The sequence below is a fragment of the Falco punctatus genome (assembly GCF_963210335.1).
Source record: "Falco punctatus genome assembly, chromosome: 2".
Taxonomy (NCBI): domain Eukaryota; kingdom Metazoa; phylum Chordata; class Aves; order Falconiformes; family Falconidae; genus Falco; species Falco punctatus.
In genome coordinates, this window is record NC_137581.1 from 54,890,502 (window position 1) to 54,912,914 (window position 22,413).

The window sequence follows — 22,413 nt, forward strand, 5'->3', positions numbered from 1 at the left end:
TATGCTTGGAAAATAAAATGAACCAGAGTGTTGGAGTAGTGGTATTGCTTCTAGTAGTTTAGTTAGGAAGACTCTAGGGGCTTCAGCACTTTCTTTGGCATCTGTATAGTCTTAGTCTGAACAGGTTTGCCTTGGCCTCTGCTTCTGTAACTTATTACTGAGGGCTTCCCAAGGACAACAGGGTCAGGGCTTCTTGTAAATGAATGTTCCCCATGGGACTGGTAATGAAGAGACTGTTAACTAATTATCAGTCTGTTTGGAAGGCATTCATTTTTTAATTGACCTCAAAGCACTCAAGGAACAAAAGGAACCTGAGCAAAGATGATTTGGGTCCAAGGCAAACAACTGAGTCGTTTTCTTTCATGGGCTAATGACATGGGTTTATTGGAGTCCGCTAGACATAAAAGTTTTTAAAGTTCAGTATTTTGTTGATTAAAATTAGGAGAGTTCTGTCAGACAACATGATCTGTATGTTAGACAGCTTTCCCTCCCTTCCTTCAGCTGTCATTTTCTGTGCAAACATTGCTCCCATCATTACTTGTCAGGCCAATATTACAATGGAATTAATTTAAAACATAATCTGTTTCCTTTTAGTTTGAGTAGGAAAGTTCAATTCTGTGACTTGAATGTCAGGTGCAATTTTACAGAGGCTGCTTGCAGGGCTGTTATACCCCACAGAGAAGATAATTACAAAGTCAGAAGGAGCCTTAGGACGTTTTGGTTAGGGAACAAGTTTTGTCCAACAAAATGATATTTTAATTTTCACTATTTGAATATTGGCTGAAATGATGGAAGTCGTGTTTCTAATTTAGTTTTAACTGCTAAATAAGTTAATGCAGGAAACATGATACTGCCGTTTGGGTTGGGTTTGTTGGGGTTTTTTTTTTCAGATTAAAGATAGTTGTGAGTCAAATTCTTCTACAGCACTGTTTTTCCTTTGCATATATGAGTGACAGAATGCGGTGAGTATATTGGAGGAGAATAGTTATCTATTATAGTAAATTAATAAGGTGATCATGAAGAGTTCTCCCATGCTCCTGATTTCATGAGTAGAGCACTTAAATTGAAAACTTTGAAAAGCAGGTGCTCAGAAATGTCATCGCCAATATCCAAATCTCAAGAGTGGGCAGGGGTTAAAGCTGAATAAAGTTTTTGTTTTAACTCTATTCATCATACTTTTAAAATAAATATTTTTTAAAATACAGAAAATGAGGTGGAAAATGATAATTTAGAAACAAAACTTCAGCTGTTACAGTCCTTTATAATTCTGAGAGGTAGGAAGCTCTGAAGTGCATAATCGCAGAACCATGGACTAGCCCCAGTTGGAAGGGGTGCTGACAGATCTTCTGGTCCAAGGTGCTGTGGAAAAGGGAGCCGAGATGGGACTAACTAGCACCCTTTCCAATCATGTCTTGAAAACCTCCAGCAGTGGGCACTCCACCACATCCCTGGGGAAATTGTTCCAGTGATTGATTGTTCTCACTGTAAAAAAATTGATTTCTTATGCCAAAATGAAATCTCTCCTGGTGCAGCTTCTACCTGTGGCCTTTGTCTTCCTCCATGCAACTCTTTGTGAATTGAGATCCTCTGTCCTTTTTGTAGCTGCCCTTTAAGTGCTGGAATACTATGATGAGGTCCTGACTGAACCTTCTCTTTTCCATGGAGAAAAGACCTAATTCCTTCAGTCCTTCTTCAAGGGCAGGCTCTCCAGCCCTTTGATCATCCTCATGGCCCTCCTTTAGACCCTCTCCATGTCCACATCTTCCTTGAATTGTGGGGACCAGAACAGGACACAGAACTCCAGGGGCAGCCTGACAAGCACTGAGTAAAGCAGGATGATCATATCTCTATCTTTGCTAGTAACAGCCTTGCAGATGCAGCCCAGCATCTGATTTGCTTTGCTGCTGCTGTGGTGCACTGCTGACTCATGTTCAGCTTGTTGCCCACCAGGAGCCTGGGTCCTTTTCAGCAAGGCTGTTCCCTGGCCACGCAGATCCCAGCCTGTACTGGGCTCTGTGGACATTCTGTTCCAGGTGTAGGACTTTGCATTTGTCTTTGTTGAACTTCATACTCTTAAGAAATTACACTGCTTTCTCCACAAATGGCTGAATATGGACAGGTCTGAAGCAGGTATTTCTAATTTTAAAGAACATGGTTAATGAAAGCCATATCACATTAATTTAATCCGCAGGATGAAGGATGCAGAGCTATCTTCTCTCCCTTTAGGCTCTGTCGATGCATACAGGGTGACCAATTTTGAAAGCACACCTTGGATTTACTCCTTTTATTTATCAATATTTATTCTTTGCTGGATTTATGAAGCAGTGTATGTTTCTGTTCTCACCAGTCATACAGTTAGTCCTATCATTCTATCAACAGAACAGTACCATTTTTTTAATTTATGGGTAGGATAGAAACTATAAAATACTGACTGCCTCAGAAAGAATTGTTTCTGAAATTGTTAAATTTGCAACATGACCCATGAAAAATTCTGACTATTGTAAAATATTTTACATGATCATACTTCCAGTTCTAACAATGTAACCAATGCTTGCATCAGATATTGAGGAAATCTGGCAATGAAATTTTTAAGGGTAATGTTGTATTCCATGGGGTTTACTGCTCCTTCAGATTGTACCCTCTGCATGGAGTTACCACACTCGAATCAGTTCTGGCGTTTTGATACACAGCAGAAGCATTTATTCAGCTTGAGAGCTGTACATTGCAGTTTTTAAAAGACTCTTGTGAGGTTTGTAGCATGTTATGGGGACACCAAACTGCAATATATCTGAATATGAAACAAGTGCTTTATAAATTGTTTTATCACACTTCAAAGCAACATGCTAGCAGGATTGCCAAATTCAACGGCAAAACTTGCCAATTTGGATCATGTGAAGGCAGGTGTGAGATTACAGCTGTAATAAAACTGAAATTGAATACTGGTAGCTGAATTTGTAGTAGGCAATTGATTTGATTTATATAACATAAGCCACATGAGGAGAGATATGTAGGTCAGCATCTTCAGTTAGAAACAGTGGTTAGGAGAGTTGTGGTGGGTAGCTGGGAACTGCTGAGTTAATACTAGTCTGGCAAAATGCTGGTGCAGCCCAACTACATTCTGTCAAACTTGTCTGGGGGGACACCATTTGCAACAAGGAAAAACTAGTCAGTTATATCCAAACCACTTGTGCCATAAAAATCTTTGCTAAAATTAGTATAAGAACACAGACCATATGGAATTTCCCAGGGCAAAAATGGGTACATTAGCTGTGAGCACATTTTCAGCCTGCAAAATATTTAAGGTGTATAAATACACAAATCAGTGATTAAGCTCCTTTTAGAGTAACAGTACAATGTATTACAAAATGCAAATGGTGAAGGATCCTACAGGAGGCACAATCAAATATAGCCTGCAGAGTTATGTCCAATCCAAGCAGTCTCTTATATCACAGATTTGCACAAAAGAAGCAAAAAAATCCAAAATAAAGCACACACACCCCTTAATTAAAACAAACAAACAAACAAACAAACAACATTTTGTTTTGAGAAAATCGTGTCTGCTTGGTTTTGTCCAAGGAGCTGGAGGTTTAATAAAAACAAACACAAAATTGTAATTACAGCTTTTAAAAAGGAAATTAAGAGCAAACATATAGAAATGACTGTTGGTCAGAAAATCGCCATTCACCATTCCCAGGAAAGGGCTAAAGTTTTTGTCCAAGTTGTGAGTCTTTGCAGACTGTAGTCAGTCATCATCAGTACAAACATGCTAGGTCTTATAAGCTGCAATTTCTGAAGACTTCGACTTTGCAAAGCATACTGCAACCTCCTAGGCCTACAAACACTCCATTGGTGTGGAGCAATGGAAAATGCTTTTGCTTTATCTATAATCTGACCTGATTATAGATATATACTATATAGATATATACTATAGATTATAAACCTGACTGAGCCTTTGATGCAGGAAAGAGGAGGAAAAAATATCTTGAAGCAAAGTATGAAGAGTAGAACAGTATTTGTATTTTTATTTATTTCTAACAAAATGCAGGAAGTATATGGCAGGGGAGGAGAGAAAAACTAGAAGCATTGTTCTAAAAAAGCTGATTATAGTTTAGCAAAGTTGTGATGAAGGCTGGTGATTAGTATAGATGATTTAGGAAGATACATCGTTAGTAGAAGAAAGCAATGGGGTAGCGCAGAAGTTATGAGGATTTCTGATGAATGTGGGTTTCATATTTCAGCAGTCAAGAACCACATGGCTGAGTGAGGATCCAGTGAACTAAAAAGAAGAAACTTAAAGAAAATCCATGTATAAAAAATAAGTGCAGTGGAAATCTGAATTAGTTTGTAGCAACCAAGGTGGGAAGTCATTTTTGTAGCAAAGAGAAAGTAAGACTGTAAATAAATAAGCAAAAGAAAAATTAATATTGCTACAAAAATGACTGCTATACTGAGTTCAATATGCTTTAATTTGTCATAATACTGAGCATAACATAATGTCTTAAAAATCTAGACCCATGGCTGTTACTCACTAAGCACAGTGCTTTGATGATTAGCATTAGTTGAGTTGATAGTCTGACAATTATGAAAAACAAACAGAACCAGATAGAAAAGAAAAACAAAAACTTGAAAATAAGAAATAAAACTGAATTTTATAAAAATTCTTGACTTCAGCAGCACTAGAGGACATTATCAGTATGGAAAGTATAAACCAGAGGTCCTCAAACTTTTTAACCAGGGGGCCGGCATACAGATGCAGTGGCAGGCAGTCATCTGCGGCTGCTTGGTTTCCCCCCCAACCCCCGGGGGGGGGGGTGGGGGGGCGGGGGGGGGGGTGTTCTGTAAATACGGGGGGCCGGATTGAGGATCCTGGGGGGCTGTAGTTTGAGGACCCCTGGTATAAACTACCACTGTGGCTTGAACTGGAATAGTAGATCTGCCCAGTGCTTTCCAATGAGCAAAAACGCCTGGGTTTATTGAGGAAGGGGGATATAGACATTATGGATTGGGTAGGGGTTTTTTTATTTAATCATTAAATTAGAAGCACTACTTCTAATGACACAATATTTCAGCTTTCCTTGCCTTTCTGACATCTAATATAAACTCTGAACGTTACTGTTACTAATGTAATTCTTACTGTGTCTTCTTATGGTACTTCTGCAGTCACATGTTACCTGTTGAATAGCTTCAGTTTAACGCGAGAGGTAGAGGGTGAGGCAACCGTTGTTTTGCCGCTGTCGTTTATGTTCAACGGCAGCTGGCTCACCAGTCCCTGTATGTGTGGCTTATGCCTTAGATGCCCAATTTGAGAATGGAGAAGAATTAATTTATTGTGTTGGGAGGGTATAGTAGACATAGCAAACAATCCTTACAATATTTTGATGGTCATGGGATATCTCTTTTTCCAGGTTTATAACAGTGCTTTATATCACGGTGCTTTTGGACATGACTGGGACTTGTATGTGGTACTGCCGGACAGTAACTGATAATAATGAAATTATTCTTCCTGAAGATGTGTAGCTGTGAGCTTTTAAAAAGTCTTGAGACTGCTAGAAGGAATCTCAGGGCATTATAGTTCATATATTATGAACTCTTGCAGGAAGAAAAAAGATTAAGCTGGGGGTGATGGGTCAGGGTTGAGGAATGACTGAATTTCAAATTAAAATATTTCATTCAAAAACTGAAACAAAAATTGGAATAAGGTGAAGGCAAACTCACTCAAGACAATGTTTATTCTAAACATGTGCAAACCTCTTTTTGATGCTGTCTTTAAAATGATGCAGCAGCTAAATGTATTATACACCGGGGAAGCATAAACCTTAGGGCCTGATTCTCGTCACTACATAATAGGAATGGTGAAAAGTAGCCTTAAAGTAGGTATAAATTGCATTTAAATCTTCTTTACGGCTCAGCAGTGGTAGAAAGGAGGCTCAATATAAATGAGAATCAGGTCCTCAGTATTTATTTAACCCTTGGGCTTTGTATATCATTTTATTTGCACCTTTAAGAGATTTGCAGAGGGATTTTTAATCAGGATTTGGTGTACAGAAAGCTAAATGTTTTCATTGCCTTACAAGTAACTTTAATCATAGAGGCAGATCATTCTTGCTGTTTCTCAAGAGGGAATGGTAGAATTTCCTGCCTTTGTACAAACTGAGCTAAATGTTTCTGACACCCATAGTACAGTGTCAATTGGAAATTCACATTTCATGTAATAACAGACCATTTTAATTTCATGAGCTAAAGAATTGGTTTCCACTTGCAAATTGTACCAAAGAAAGCAATATCGTCAGAAGAACTGGCACAGTGCTTCAAGAGATAAATCTATTGAATTAAATAAGAGGTTTCATTACCTTTTACATTGCATTTCCGTATAACATAAGCATTAATTAAACTCTTCATTGCTTTCTCCTATTCAGCAGAGCACTTGCTCAGTCTAACAAGAAATGCTGCCCAAGAAAATGTGTGGCACCCAAATACAGTCATTAAAATACACTTACTCAAGCAGAATGGAAGGAAGGGTAGAAGAGGAGAATGTTTCGGTGTGTTTGGGCAAGTGGGACCTATATACAGAAATACATAATTCCTGTTTTTCAGGTTTTGACAGCAAGACAGCTCTGATGACTTGTAACAGGTCATCTGGCTAGGTATTTCTCTAGGCATTTTGAATACAAACAGAAAGCAAGCAATTATCTTTGAATTTTTAAGTATACATTTGTTTACGCAGAAGGCTTCTTCAGCATGAGGAATCGCTTTTGGCATGAGACAGCTCTACCTTTTGAAGTCAAAACAGCTCTGGGAAGAGTGTCTTCCCTCTTGCCTGAGGAATGCCTAACTATTGCAAAGCTGTTGATACAGATGCAAAGTGTTCCCAATCAAGCAGTCAAACCTTAAAGAACCCTTGGATAGCCCACCTTCCTTAACTGAGGAGACATGCTGTGTTTTTGGTTCTGGCACATTTCTATCAATATTAAATATTACTAATCCATTTTTTCTTGTGGTTCCAGGGGAACATCTGAGAATCTGCCCTCAGGAATATACATGTTGCACCTCAGAAATGGAGGACAAGTTAAGCCAACAGAGCAAACTGGAGTTTGAAAACTTAGTGGAGGAGACAAGTCACTTTGTACGCACCACTTTTGTATCCCGGCACAAGAAGTTTGATGGTAGGCTGAATATAATTTACGTATTTTCAAGGTTATGGGATTTAAAAGTCAGTTATCCATAATAAATTCTAATGTTATTTTCTTTACAATTAGATACCACATTTGCAGTTCCCATTTTTGCTAAGATAAGGGTTAACTTACAGCTGGTATGCTTATCAGCCTTGTGAGTATTGCCTTTGATTACAATGACATCAAGAATCAAACTGTTAAGTGCCTGCAGGCTTTTCTAATGTTGAAAAAAAAGATTAGATATGCATAGAGAGGTTTATAATTTTTGTGTGCTAGTTTAAAATGCAAAATTTAGGTTTGCAATTATGTTCACTGTTGCAAGATGAACTGTGGTTCTCCCATGATTTTTGTTATTGCAAGACAGTTCTTTTGTAGTCTGCCTTTTTGTAGCCTTAAGGCTGTAGCTTTTTCCTGCATGATTTTCTTGTGATGTAAAGAGTCTCCTAGAGGGCTTCTGGCTTCCAAACACTAAGGGCTCAGTTACATTTGACAGGGATTTTCATGCAAACCACTTAAGCAGTATTGAACACATCTTTTATAGCTAGAAAGAATTAACAAGAACAGTTTGGAGGGTTTATTTGTTTCTAATCAGTACTCCAATCTCTTCTGGTCCTCAACCTTTGTAAGATCTTTGTAAGATCAAAGGTTCAGTGTTGCAATTTGCTAAACTCATCTCTTTAATAATCAACATTAAGCAGTTTTTATGGTTGTGTCTGTATTTACAAATCACACTGTATTGAGCTTTTCTCATAAATTTCTCATAATTGCAGATTATCAAAGAGTAAAAGAGCTTCAGAATATTCAGTCATGGCTTTATCTAAATATGAAATCTGTATTTGTGTTCAAAGTGCCCCCCTGAGCATTTCTGCATATGTGTAAGTTGGAAAGGGTCTGGCACTAAGCAGCATTTCAAAGAGGATTGCAAAGCTGCATCTTTGCATGCAGGTAGAAAGGTGCAGTAAAGCTGGTGTAACCCAGGTAATAGGGCATGGGCACACATGTAGGAGGGTGGTAGAAAGGTTATCCCTGAAGTTGGAAGCTTCAGAACTCTGAAGTTGCATTCATAAAAAAGTGAAGATGTCTCTTAACTCTTTGGCGTAATTCTGTGTCATTTTCTTTATCCAAATAATGGGTTTTTTTCATTTTATGGTATTGATTCTCAGTCAAATTATGACACAGAAAGCAAGATGAATTATAAAAGGAGGTAACGGGAAATGTATAATATAAGGATGAGCTGGAGAAAAGTCCTCAGCAGGAGATCAGATGCTAATATAATTCAGAAAGTGTCCTTAGTCCTTTGAAAGACTGCGGTGTGGGTGACTGTGCAGTGCTCTGCATTGTGATGGCTTCCCTTTTGAATGTGAAGCTGGAGCTGTTTTGTAGTGGATTTTCAAAATTTTACTTGGCTTTAGAGGACCTAAAAAAAATCCAGAAGTTGCGTGCATTGTTACAATATGAGTAGGCCAGCAGAACAGACATTTCAAACCATCTATGGCACATACAGGGCTTTTCTCTTTTTCTAGAGGGAAGGCAGGGTGATTGCTGGTGTTCAGTGAGCAGAGCAGTTTACTGAAAGCGCTGGGCTCATTGACCACAAAGCTGAGATGGCACCTTACTAAGTCTTTGGCAACTTGAGGCCTTTTTATACTGCAGTGAACTTAAGCACGTTATGGCTTTTTCAATAACCTGAAATTCTGTATCTTAATACTGACAATAAAGTATATAGCTGGAAGTTACTTACATGTTGTAAATATCGTGTTTTGGGATTCTTATGGATCTGCTCTGTAGAAAATTGGATTAAAGAACTAAATGGTTTCTTCTGGTTTATCATTAATGTTCTAAAGAGAATTTGCAATGTGAAATCTTACCAAAGAGCATTTGAACTTTGTGTAGACCTTCAGTATTTTAATGCTACTTTAAAACTATTTAGGAGTTGTTCACTTATATTGAAAAACTTCTTAGTCTTTCTATAAGGGCAAATACATTAATGGAAAAATATATTCATCTAATAAGCTGTCTTTTGGTATAAAATGAGCTAGATTTGTTGCAGTTCAAAATGAGATGATGCTTTTTGGTATAAAGCAAATATTGGATTGTTAGATCACATCAGTTGTTGTAATGCTTCAAGAATCTTTTTTTGTTTGTTTCAGTTTGGTGCTTTGATTGTACAAGGGAGTTCTGGGACATGATTCTGCCATTTGATGCTAGTACACCACAAATAACAAAATAAATATAGCCAATTGTGAGATTTTTATGGAAGTTTTGTACAGGACCTGTGTTTATCAAGAGCAGCATCTCTAAGCAATAACAGAATATATGAACATTTAAGTAATGTTGAGATAGAGAGTATATTATCATTGTTGCCATGGGGAGTTAATTTAAGCTAGTGTTGCTTCCATCCTATTTGCTCATGCAGACATCATGCAGACATTTGTATAATTTTGCACACTCTTGAAAGGGACATGAAAGATCTTATAGATTTTTGCAATTTGATTTCTGCTGTACCATGCATGTCTTAGGGTAATACTAACCTTTGCAACATAGAGATATTCTAGGGGTATGTGAATCCTTTCTTGAATTATGATCTGACCTTCATATGCCTTGCCTTTCTCATCTTATTTGCCTTCTTCCCACAACCATACACATAAGCATAGATGGAATGCTTTTATGATTTCTGTTTTGATAGGTAACTTGAGGTGTGTTTTCCTTTTCAGGATTTTGCCCCAGATTCCTATTCATGATTTTATCTACAAAGAATCTCAATCTGCTGTAACTTAAACACTGTCTCTTTAGCCTCTGGTAAGACACACATTCCTACACAGAGTCGCGGAATCAGAGCATGGCTGTGATGTGAAAGCTCTGGAGATGGCCTAGTCAAGCCCCCCTGCTCAAAGCAGGGTCAGCTGCCACAGGCTACCCAGGACCATGTGCAGCTGCATTTTTAATATCTCCATGGATGGAGACTCCACAGCTTCTTTGGGTAACTTGTGCCAATGTTTGGCCATGCTCACAGAAAGTCTTTTCTTGTGTTTAGATGGAATTTCCTGGTTTTTGAATTCGTGGTCATTGCTTCTTGTCCTGTCGCTCAGCTCTGTTGTAAAGAGCCTGGCTCCATCTTCTTTAGTTCCCCCCACCAGACACCTATATACATTGATGAGATCCACCTGCGCCTTCTCCATGCCGAGCCGAGTCCCAGCCCCACCAGCCTGTGCACATAGGAACAATGATCCAGTCCTTTCATCATCTTATTGCCCTTTGCTGGACTTGCACCAGTATGTCCATATCTCTCATGTAGTGCATACTGGGAAGCGCAGACTTTGTGGCCTTGCTAGTGCTGAGCTGAGAGGAAGGTTCACCTCCCTCAGCCTGCTGGCAGTGTTCCTACATCATTTCTATGTCAGTTTTGTATTTCATTTTACCTGAAGTGCAGTACTTTCCAAATATCTGCAAGCACTAATTACTGTAATAACTATAAGCAGGAGAAGCTAAATATGAAATTCATAATAGAGGACTTGAGAAATTATTAAGCGTTTTGGAACTGGCTATGATCAGAAGAAATTATGCCTTTCTTTTAACTGGCAAGCAGTTCTTGCATCCTGAAGCTCTGTACAATCTTATTCATTCCTTTGTCTTCCACATTTCTAAGGTGCTGTCACTGTGTTGGGACTTTTAACTGCTCCATTCTTCTAGATTAATTTTTTCAGAAGTGTTTCTCATAGTATGTGAGGTTCAAAGATGTCTCAGAGCCAAAGGTCTGACAAAAGTATTTTTCACTTCGTTTTCATATTCTAGAAAATTGGTGTGAATTAGCATGAGTCACTACACAGCATACCAGCTGCCATTGTTTCTTGGCTGAGTCTTATGTGCAGATATTTACATCTGTATTGCCCACATCTTTTTATTTGCTATTGCATTGCCATACTCTATGGTAATTTTCCAAAAAAACAGTATCTGCAGTTTCACTAATGGGTGCATGAGGATCCAGATAATCTTCTGATAATCTTGCCTGAGAAGGCAAGCCTCAAAATGAGAAAAATTCCTTTGAAACAGTAGGTCCTCAGTGTTTCTAGCAAAGAACGCAATACCTGTTTCAGCAATGGGACTCACAAACCTTTCCAAAAACTAGGAAAAGGAACAAAAAACCTTTCCAGCAGACAGGAAACACAGAAGAAGTGAAAAGTTCCAGCAGATGTGGATTTTTCTTTTACCTCAAATCTTAGGATAGGACTAATCCAAATAAGCAGACATGTAATGTTCAGCTGTTCCTTGTTCCTAGCAATAGACAAGCAATCATGCTCCAATTCTTGGACCCCCACTGTATACCTCAAAGCAGCTTAAAATATATTATGCTCCCAGTGTAGCTGTAATAGTATCATCTTATTATCACCGATTCCCTTGCATGGTGGTATTGCTGAGCAGCTGTTTCACAGAGAAGCCAATTTCTTTTAAGTATTGCTCCATCAGCAGCCAAAACCAGCCCTACCGGAAGGTTTGGTCATGAATGCTAATGAGGAGGCAAGTAGCTGTTCAGTGACATTTTCCCACTAATCCTTTGAATAACTATAGGAAAATTATAGCAAATGATTTTAATTTACCTAAATAGATCTAAACCTGATAAAACGGGTTTCTGCTAATTCTCATTTAAAAAAGTAGAGTAGTAGTCTTGGTAATGGTGTTAAAAATGAAAGAATGTCAAAGAATAGCTGTCATGAACTTGAATGGATATGGATACCCTTCAGCTGAGTGTGTGAGGCATGATGCCATTTAAGGAAAATAACCTGAATAGTGTAAATACCAATCTGCAGCTGCATTGATCTGTCTTACAGGGATGCCATCATTCCCCATGCTCCTAGTTTTTTACAGTCTAGGAGAACAGTGATCCATACCCATTAGTGCTGCTTATACTTCTTACAGTCATTACCAGCAGTAGCAGTGTAAATTACAGGGCAGGAAAGAAAGTTTCAGAGATAATCCCCCTAGACAATACCTGCAAGAACACCTAGCATCGCAGACACCCTGTATTCTCTTTTCTTTTCTTGCACAATTTATGAAAGAGTTTGGAGAAAAATAGTGGTTTTGAATCTTTCCTTGATACTAGAGCTGACAAAAATGTGTTTTGTGAAGCTGCTTTCCAACAAAGTAAGAAGTCTTATATGAGACAAACTCTTGTGGCCAGGTAAAACTATCTCATTAAACTTGGCAAAGAAAGCATAGAAAGTAAACTCAGGGTGATGCTGGAAGTCAGAATACACTGAGGTTCAGTTGCACGGCCAATGTAAGTCTTCTGCCCTCTGCTCCCCCTTCCTCCCATGCCAGCCTGCCAGCCCCACCTGAGCCCCAGCTCCTGCTTGAAGCCACACTGACCTCCACAGACTTCTGCAGGGAAGGGGACTGTGGCAGCAGAGGAGCCCACTTGCACATCGGTGCTGGCATGGTCGGTGGGTAAAGGATGGACTTTCAGCAGGATATTTTTTTTCATGCTTTGCTTATTTTGAAGGTGAAAGGGCATGGTTGTCACAGGAAGATTTTTATTTTGTTTCTTTGTTTTTTGGAAGCAGGGGAACAGAGAGGTCTGTCTTTTCCACAGACCTGTTTGGGAGGCAAGAGGTTTCTAAGGAGTGTGGAAAAGTCAAATATATATAGCATAATCTGAGTACTTTATGCAACTACTTGTATTATTCTAGCGCTGCCGTGTCTGCACCAGAACATAGGCACCACCATACAAAAGCTGAGACACCAGATATTTGGGGTTTTACTTCTGGGCAAGGTGATGATATTTTGTTTGGTTTCTTTGCATCTGTTACAAGATTTCAGTGTCACTGTGCAATGTGTTTCCCATCAAATACAAAACCCACAGCAGAACAGGTAGATTTTTAAAACCCCAAAACTGTTTGACTGTAACGTAGCTAGCAGGGCCACAGTTTCCATGTAAATTCATCTACTGCTATAACACACTGCACTTGTCAAAATACAGGCCGTAGAACAGTCAGAAGCCTTAAAAAATGTAACATCTTCTGGCTTGTAGTATGTAGCTGCTTGCAAACCTTCATTAGACATCTGGTGCAAGTTTCTAAACTTTACAGAGATTCTTGATAGAAGAACCCTTACCTTTTATTTGACAGGAATCACCAATTTGAAAATAAAATATTCCACACCTGATCCAAGTTCTGTCACAGTTAATAATAGCCTAAGAGGAGTATTTATTGTCTACAGATGATTTTAAGGTCTAATCCTCTAAGATTTGTGCAGAGATTACTGTTTATTAGTTCCACATACTATGTCAAAATTTGTGAATTAAATTAGATCAAAATAAATTGTGTTTTAATAATTAACCAGAAGAGGAGAGCTGGCAAACCTGCAAAACTTGGGAAGGAAGGATTGGCATGGTAGTGAGAAGAGTTTCCAGCCAGGGGTGCCAATTCCTGTAACCTGGTCAAGTTCCATCGTGAAGGGCAGCGCTGCAGGAACTGGTGCCTTCTGCACGCTCCCTGAGGCTGGAAATGCATCACGTGCACTGGGGTGGCCTGGGCTCTCCGCTCTTCTGCGGCTTGGTTTGCTAAGTGTGGCTGGTCAGTGGAGCATGCAATCTTCTAAGGAGCTGCATCAGCTTTATGAAGCTGCAAAACAAGGACAAGCTGCTACCCTGTGCTGGAGTAGGTGGCCATGACCCACTCTTAAATGAATCTCATTAGAAAGCATGTTGTCCAGGTACAGCCAAATCCAAACTCTCAGGCTTTGAGAGGGCAGGGATCCAGCGGTTTTCCTGTGAAACAGAAAGCAGAATTTGCCTTGCTGAATGTTAGACATCCATGGTGTAGGGTATTCCTGCGGATTCCCTTGGTAGTCAATAGGGAATGACAGGTGCAAGTCATGCTGGTCTAAAGGTTACACCTCCGATACCTCTCCCTCAAGTGCTTATTTCTCTGTATTGATTAGAGAGGGCATTTAGTTGAGACACAGATGCTTATACTGTGGACTTACTTATACATTTGTTCAGACAAATTCCACCCCAAGGAATGGAATAATGGAGTGAAACATCTAAAACACTTTTGAGGATCAATTTGTGCTTTATTTACCTCTTTTACAAAAGTCATCCTCTGTTTTTTTCCGTAATATTTGTGGGGAAAAAGGCTTTAAAAATATTGAGGCAAGTAAGCACTATGGTGGTCAGGTATTATGCTGCTGGAAAAAAACGCTATCCTGTTGACTTCAAATGACATTTAATCTTTGCTGAAGCTCTGAATAGCATACATTTTTAATATTTTATGATGGAAATTGTTTTCCAAACTTAGAACTTAAGTGTCCAAGCCTTAAAAATACTATTGCGTAAGTAAAATTACTGATTTACAAATACTAAAAGCCTACAATTAAAAATGCTTCATATGTATATTGAGAAGAAGAGTAATAAAGGACTTGGCCTCAAGTCCATAACAGTGATGCAAGACGTCAGTCTTCTGACAATCAGCCATCAGAGGCTCTGTTACTTATACCTGATTCTTAATGTGCAGGTAGGTGCTCAGCTGGCACACAGAAAGGACAAAACCATGCTGTAAAAATCAAAAATAAGGACTGTATACAAAAAACAAGCTACAAAACAAGGGTATTCGTACATAGTGTTGGTACCCAGGATAATGGGAACTGTAGCCTTCTCATTTGTTGTCCTCAACCCTCGTTAAATGCAGAAATGCTATTTTTTAGATGAATCTCTTGACTGTAATACACAGGCATTGTTGTCTTTTTGCTGCCCTTCTTTTATTAATACTTTTGCCCGACTGTCCAAATAACTGGGAAATTAAAAGCAAACTTGAAAGAGTATATAATACAAAGGATCCTGTAATATTTGAGAAAATATTCAGTGAATCACTGTCCCTGTATCTCTGCTTATCTAAAAGACTTTTTAGAGTTTATTTTAAATTAAAGTTTTCTTTCTTCCTTTTACCTCTGCTATGTGGTTTACCAGAAATATATGAAAATGGCTTTTTCTGGGAGGAATATCTTAGAAATGTCACTTTTAGCAGTAAGATAGATCCCTTAGGGAGTGAAGGGATCTATATTCCAATGTTCCATAAGAGTACTTCTAGTTTAAAAACAGGCATATTGAGGTCCTATTGTGCTATACTTAGTGGCAACTGTGAAAGTTGCATATATCAATCAGAGCTACCCGATCTTTAGGAAAAAGGTAGGAAAGACGTGGTGCAGGGTTATTGCATCTGAAGTCTCCCCTGCTTGCTATACATTAGCTCTCATTCTATACTGATAGCTGAGAGGTGAAAGTAAACATATGCTGCCTACCCTCCCATAATGCAATCTAGCTGCTTGCCTGTGTAGGGCTGGTAGAAAGCAGCAGCCTGTCTCTGTGTGGGCAGCCCCGCTTGGTGCTGGTGAGGGCTGACAAGCTGGTTAGAGTAACACCATGCTTGTTGCACAAATGTTGTGACACCACCATAACTAGCACAGCTGCTGCTGGCCAAACTGCTACAGACAAAATAAAAGCAGAACACCAAGATACAAACCCTACTAGATTCTCCATACTGCAGTATTTCTTGTTTTTTGGTACTGTGCATGAACATTCAGGTGTCATTTCTGAAATCATGGGACTCAAATGCATGGCTTAATAGATAGAGGCACTTATATTATTGAAATATTAATATTTTCCTAAATATATTAGAACATTAAAATTCACTGATTCTCCATAATGTTTTTATGGATTGTTTTTCTGAATAGTACTGATACAGTTCCCGCTCATTCACTTCTTGGGATATTTACATAAATTTGGATCTTTATTTTCAACTTTCCTCTTTTCTAAGTTGTACTGAAATGGTTTTGCTTAAAGTCCTTATTGTACATGCATCACACGCTCAGTTTACTCTGGAGTAAGTGTAGATTCATTTAAAAGCTTTATCAGAAATAAACTCTTTCATTTTCTTCTAGTTTTAACCTGTGTGCTTTATGCATTCAGAATGATGTATCGTTGAAATGTCAGATGCATGTTTCCACAATGTGTAGGTTAGTTACCTATCATTAAGAGCAGTGATATTGTAAGGGCAAAGCATATAGCAGGAGATTAGCTGGAAGAGAGGGGGAGATAGAGAGAGAGGTAGGACCAAAAATACTATGTCATGAGTTGTCTATTATGACTATAATAATGTAAAGGACAGCATATAGCTTACAGGAGCAATCTTTGATGGGTAATGGTGCAGGTTTTGTGGAAGACAGCCTTCATATTAGTGGAGAGACAGATGGTGGACACCATTGCTACTTGAAGCGTGCTTTGAATCTATACCAAGAATTCTAATAAAATGAACAACAACCCTTAAGGGCGAAAATATATCTTCTTTAATATATGGCAAGTTATTAATTTAACATTCTTTGGTGACATTTTTTACTGTGAATTGATACTTCTCTGTGGTATTATGGGAACATCTAGAAGCCATTCACTTTTTCTGAGTTAGGAAATTCATCAACACACAGCTAAAAGTCTGTCCTTGCTCTTGGCGAGCTACACTCATAGTGCAAACATTAGACATATGTGAAACAGGAAGGAGGTGAAAACAGCTCATTTCAGTAATGTAGGACATTTTCAGTCAATGAAATCTCAGCCAGATCATGGCCAAAAAAGGGCAACAGGAGGTAGTTGTGGAGTACTAACTTCAGTGAGTGGGTAAGACATATGAGATTTAATTTTTACTCCAATAGGAGGAACTTGACTACACAGGTACTAAAACTGTGCTGAGGAAATACATTCTGTTGTTATCTGCTTTTTCCTTATTCTGACATTGAAGCGTTTTCACAAGGGCATGCAACTTAAGGAAGGCATCAGTTTATACATATTTGTTGTGTAACAGTTGAATCAAAGTTTGGTAGCACCATGGAGTTACCGCAGGAAGATTGAGGTGATCTCCGCTTTATGTGAACTAGTTCTTGAAGGGGAAATTGGTTCTCTAGATGGGAAAAACCCAACAAGCTTTCATAGCATAATAAGAAGTGAATGCATGTGCAGGCATGCAGACCAGGAAATTTACTATTTTCTCAGCACAATTAAGACTAAGCAAGTAATAACTGCTTGGGTTTTTTTAATTTCAAAAGCTGGAAACAATTGCTTGAAGAAAACACCTTGTTTCAATAACTACACAAAGCAAGAAGCAAGATTTGAAGTTGAAATATGTATTTCTTGTCAACAAAATGTTATACAAAAGTAGTTTTGAATTTCAGTAAATGTAGGTATTTTTAAAGATTTTAAATGAATTGTAAAGGTTATTTTCAATGAAAAGTCCAACATTTGCATTTAAAAACGAGGAAACAAATTACTATAAACTTTTTTCCAATAGTATATTTTATGGTACAGTGAAGTTCTATAAATTTGCAAAAAGCATCAGCACTGCATTTTTAATTTTTACAAGTTTCTGATGCTAACACTTTGATCAGCTTTACTAGCAAATAGCAAACACTTCCAGGAAAGCAGTGATTTTTCAGTGTCTACTGCTGTATATATCTCCATGACTTTCCTGGCACTCCTACAAGTAAATAACATATTAATATAAGCTCTTATTAAATAACTGGCAGGGGGAACCTGTCTCACCTTCTCTGGTGCCTAATGAAATTTCAGTGCTGGCCATGAGCTGAAGATGTTTCCAGGCTATGAGGAGCAGAACCCAGAGTACCAGACATTTCAGGATGGTGTTTGGACTCTGCACAAATGCAACTAGTTGGTATCTGCTGCCTTGTAAAGAGAGCTACAGCCAGAGGAGAGCTACAGCTGTGACATTAGTCTCCTTTTTAGTGTGATGCCCAGAAGCCATCTTCTTCCTATATGCAGTCTGTATTTGAGATGCAGCTTCCTATTTTGGCAGCAAAACACACATGGTCTGATATTTTTAAAGGCCACTGTGCACTTGTAAGCATGTTGGTATTCAGCTTCTGAAAGTTTATTCACGCACTGGATTTTAAGTCTAAGTAAGGGTATACAGGCTTGATCATTCTAACCTAATTATGTATCAGTAGGGGAGATTTGTTTGTTTCTGTTAGCTGGAAATGAACCAAGAAAAATTCCATGTTTAGTGAGTTTCATTACATTGCCACATCCTAATTGGACCAGTTTTGCCACATCAACCCAGAGTCTGATCATTACTTCTTTAGTCTCTTTTTCTAGTAATGCAGTCAATGGGAATGCTGGCATTTCAGACAGAGGCAAGATGCTGCTAAATCAACCAACTTTAACTACTCCCCAGCTGTATGGTGCACGCTATACCAAACACAGTGTTTTTCTGTGCCAATGTGGAGTTTGACGTGCCATGTCTGAAAAATCACAGTGGCATGAGAACAATTTGTAAATACTGGAGAAGAAATGGAGAGCTGAGTGGTGCTGGTAACAATTTCCCCAATAGGCTAATGAAGAATACCCTCTATCACACATTATTGTCTCTAAGATGCTTCCTGGGATTTCCATTCTTGAAATGTCATTAATAAATTGAATGTCATTAATATATGAAGTCCTCCAATGCATTTGTCCTGATCCACTCTTCTAACATTTTGGCACAGCCATCATTTTGTCAATACCAGTTATTAAGACATTGTAAAGATTCAGTTTCATTCTGTTCATTCTAGTGACTTAAGGATATTATTTAACAGATACATAGTTGTTCTATTTAAATATCAACCAATCTATGTCTCTGTCACACTCTTTACACTGGGCACAGATACAGCTCCAAATGCCAGTAAGTGGACTGAAACAAATAAAATTAGTACTCCGTGGAAGCTTGTGTCCAAGCTGAAGTTATTTTAGTGTGTTATACTTTTTACAGCAGTCCACTGCCAGAGACTAGCTTCTCAAGCAAGTTGTATGGTGACACAATTAAAGATAGGGGTAAAATAAAATGCCTTTCAGAATAGGGATCCCTATGTGAAAGCCTCACTGTTTAATACAAATGAGATGTTAAATATCAAGTGATCATTAAGGAAATTTAAATTAAGAATTTACACAGCTCTTACACTGGAAATTACCCTACAACAGACTTTTCTCTCCTCTGCCCCCCATTTCATAGTCGTGTTATCAGACTAGTTAAATGACTATGGGAATACCTTCCGTATTTTTAGCAGTTTCAATGTCATTCAATCTCTGTATAGATGTGATCATTGGATCAAGACCTACATTATTAAATCTGCATACCCTTGTATAAGTACTTCTTTTAATGCCAAAACAAAATCTCATAAAAATAGGAGAGACTTTCGAAACTGAAAGAGAAGCAGGAAGAAGTTTTCGAATGTCCCTCCAATAATGCTCGTTGTGGAAGGAAGGTACTGTTAGTCTGAGGAACCTGAGTGTACCTGAATTCTGGTTTTCTCTGATTTTACATAGTTCTTGAAAAGGAAAAAAAAATATTACTGTTAGTTCAAAGTAATAACTGAGCAGTTTTAACAACAGAGCCAGAGAAACAAGACTATTCATGCCAGGATAATATCATGCTTAACTGTTCAGAGGAGAGCCTAAAAGCAGAGAGATTTGTTTGGACTTTCTGGCATCTTGCATTCCTACATTCTTTTCCTTAATGTGACTGGTTTTTTGAACTGCTTTCTATTGCATGCACTGAAATCCATAAAAGTATAAAAAACTATAAAAAACCCTGTTAAGTTCTTAGCCCAGGGATAAGTCTGTGCTGGACCTAAAGTACGCAGGCTTAATGCCAGGCCTTTGCATGGGGTTCAGTTGCATTTTCAGCTAATACATAGAATAAAATGCAGCAAGCAAAAGCAGTGTTGTTCCCACCACTTTTAAAAATGCACTTTGAAATAAAACTCCTTATCCTCACCTTCATCTGGGCTATGCTCGTGATTTATGTAGTTACATTGCTGAGAGATGTGTTTCTCTAGTGTGATCTGATTTTCTACTTAGGCATCAGTAGGTTGCTCGCTAAAACTGTATCACTGTAGTAGCAAGTGTGCCTAGGAGGAAACTAGATGGTTCTGTCCATCTGTTTTTAAAGAGGTGCAGAAGAGGAAGGGAAGATTAGAGGTGAGAGAAGGATGGATGAGAACTGACTGTTTATGGTGGCCTTAGTCCCATGAAAGGATGGATAGATAAGCATTGAAACCTGGTGGCCCGAGGAAGGCCATGTCACCAGTGGTCTCTGACTGGGCAATCAGCAGGCTTCATGGCCAGTCAATGGATTTATTTGTCAAAAGTTCAGGTAAATCTTCCAAAGGTGTGAGCAGGAGAAGGCAGCTGTTACCTAAGGATTGTTTACCATCAGGAAGTTTTTGTCGTTGTCAAGTATTATGTAGTATGTAAATCCACCATCCTCCTGGCACCTGCTTTTCCTCTTCAACTCAAAAGAGACTTCAGAATGCAAAGGAGTATCTGTAATTAGGCCTTCAAATGCACAGCTTGAAAGGAAACAATCTTAGCACAGCAGAAGAACAATAGTTTCCTGGTATGGCTAGAATTTCAAAATGTCTTAATCTCTTTAATTTGCTTCTCTAATGCTGCTTCTTAAAAATTCCCTAAATAGAAAACGTGTTACTATGCAGACTGGCAATGCCCTTATCGATAATCTGTATTGTATTTATTTATTTTTACTACTTCAAGCATACCCAGGAAATCTGTAATCCATATTTAAGTTAGGACTAGCAGTGAAGTGAGAGACATTTTATGTATTTTTTGGAATAAAACCAAATACAACGTTAGGGGAGAGAACACAGACCTGGTGACCATTTACAGGGTTGATTTGTGCATCCATAATGCAGTGCTATAGGTGTACAAGAAAAGATGTCCCTGGACATTCTATTGGCAGGTCTCAAACTGAGACTCTGGTGATCATATTGCTTGTGAGTTTGTGCAGTGCTGTGCATGCTCAGGAAAAATTAAGAAGTTAATACTGTGGCCAGGTGTTATTTCTTGTTTGTTGCTTGCTCTGTATTTTTGCTTGTGGGTTACAGAAAAGTTAGTTAGTTAGTTAGTTAGTTAGTTAATTTTATATAAGGAGATTAGTATCGGTCTTGTATTCTATGTGTTGCGCCATTACTAGACATACTGGTAGCAAGACAATTTTCTGATGGTTATACGATGCACATATAAAAGGGCAAAACAGGGCATCTTCATAACAAGTATGTTTTTTTAGATCAAAATATTATAAACCATCTAAAAGAATAAATTGCCAATGAAAAAGTAAAGCTTGTAAAGGTTTAAAAGATACTGTCTGAAGTTACTTGTTTGAATGAGTGACCTTACATACTATTTGTATACAGGACATCAGTGTTCCTAGGTGTGGTTTGTTTCCTTCTGTCTTTTTGAAAATCTCCTTTTGCTACTCAGACCTTACATATCCTTCCCACTTGAAATTGCCTTCATTAATGTGATGAACATATTTAAACTGGTTATAGTTAAACTCATATTGTACCAGAATTTTAGATGTCAAAGTTTAGAATCAACCACAAGGTGACCTTACTGTGATGGTGATGCATACCATCAGCCAACTGTAACCAACTAAACTGGTTTACCTTGCTAAATCAGCAAAAATGTGCTGTGGTTTCTTCAGATAAAAGAAAGGGGAGGAGGGGAGAGAGAGGTGAAAATGCGATTGTTTGGCCATGTGTTATGGCAAGTAAATCTTGGGGATAAGAACAAAATATTGTCAAGAGAGTGACAAAATTAGGAGGTGGAAATTTTGAGGAGGAGCTCCATAACTTAGTGCTTGAGTGCTTATGTTCAGCTGTGACATAAAAACATCGAAGAGCCAAAGCAGATTTCAGACTCCTAGGAAAGGGCCAGACCCTGTTGCACCAGTGCCTTGCCACTTAGTCTATTTAAGACTTTATTAGACTACCCAGCAAAACAGCACACTATCAAATTTGCTAATAGACCATTTATGAACAAGTGCAGAGAGTTCTGCAACAGCTAAAAGGTTTCTTCTCAGCTTCTGTTTGCAAAACATGTGTGAGTTAATGGAGTATCACTTTTACATAGTGCTGGGGCATTGACCTGAAGTCTTTTCAGGAAATAGATCTAGGTTTTACCTAGCTGTACTGCACTTTACAATGGAAACAGCCCACATTTTCTAGTAAGACAATGGTGTTAGCTGTTCATTAAATAATAAAGGTGGATGACAACTTTTCTATCCCTGAATCTTTAGCATCTATACATTACTATGCTGTTCCTTCTTGGAGGGAAGTTATCTTCCAAATAAGACTCAGTTCTCTGTGTTTGACTACTGAATTATTGAATAAACCAGGGCAGCTCAAAGTTTAC

The 22,413-nt window shown here is 38.4% G+C and overlaps 1 protein-coding gene across 1 annotated transcript in view; it reads left to right on the top strand.

The window, feature by feature from the left end:
- Positions 1–22,413, top strand: part of GPC6 (glypican 6) — a 776,212-nt gene that overhangs the window by 227,320 nt on the left and 526,479 nt on the right. Inside the window, exon 2 of the mRNA XM_080375732.1 lies at positions 7,005–7,163. Coding sequence (XP_080231858.1) covers positions 7,005–7,163 — 159 coding nt within the window. The remainder of the gene's footprint in view (positions 1–7,004; positions 7,164–22,413) is intronic.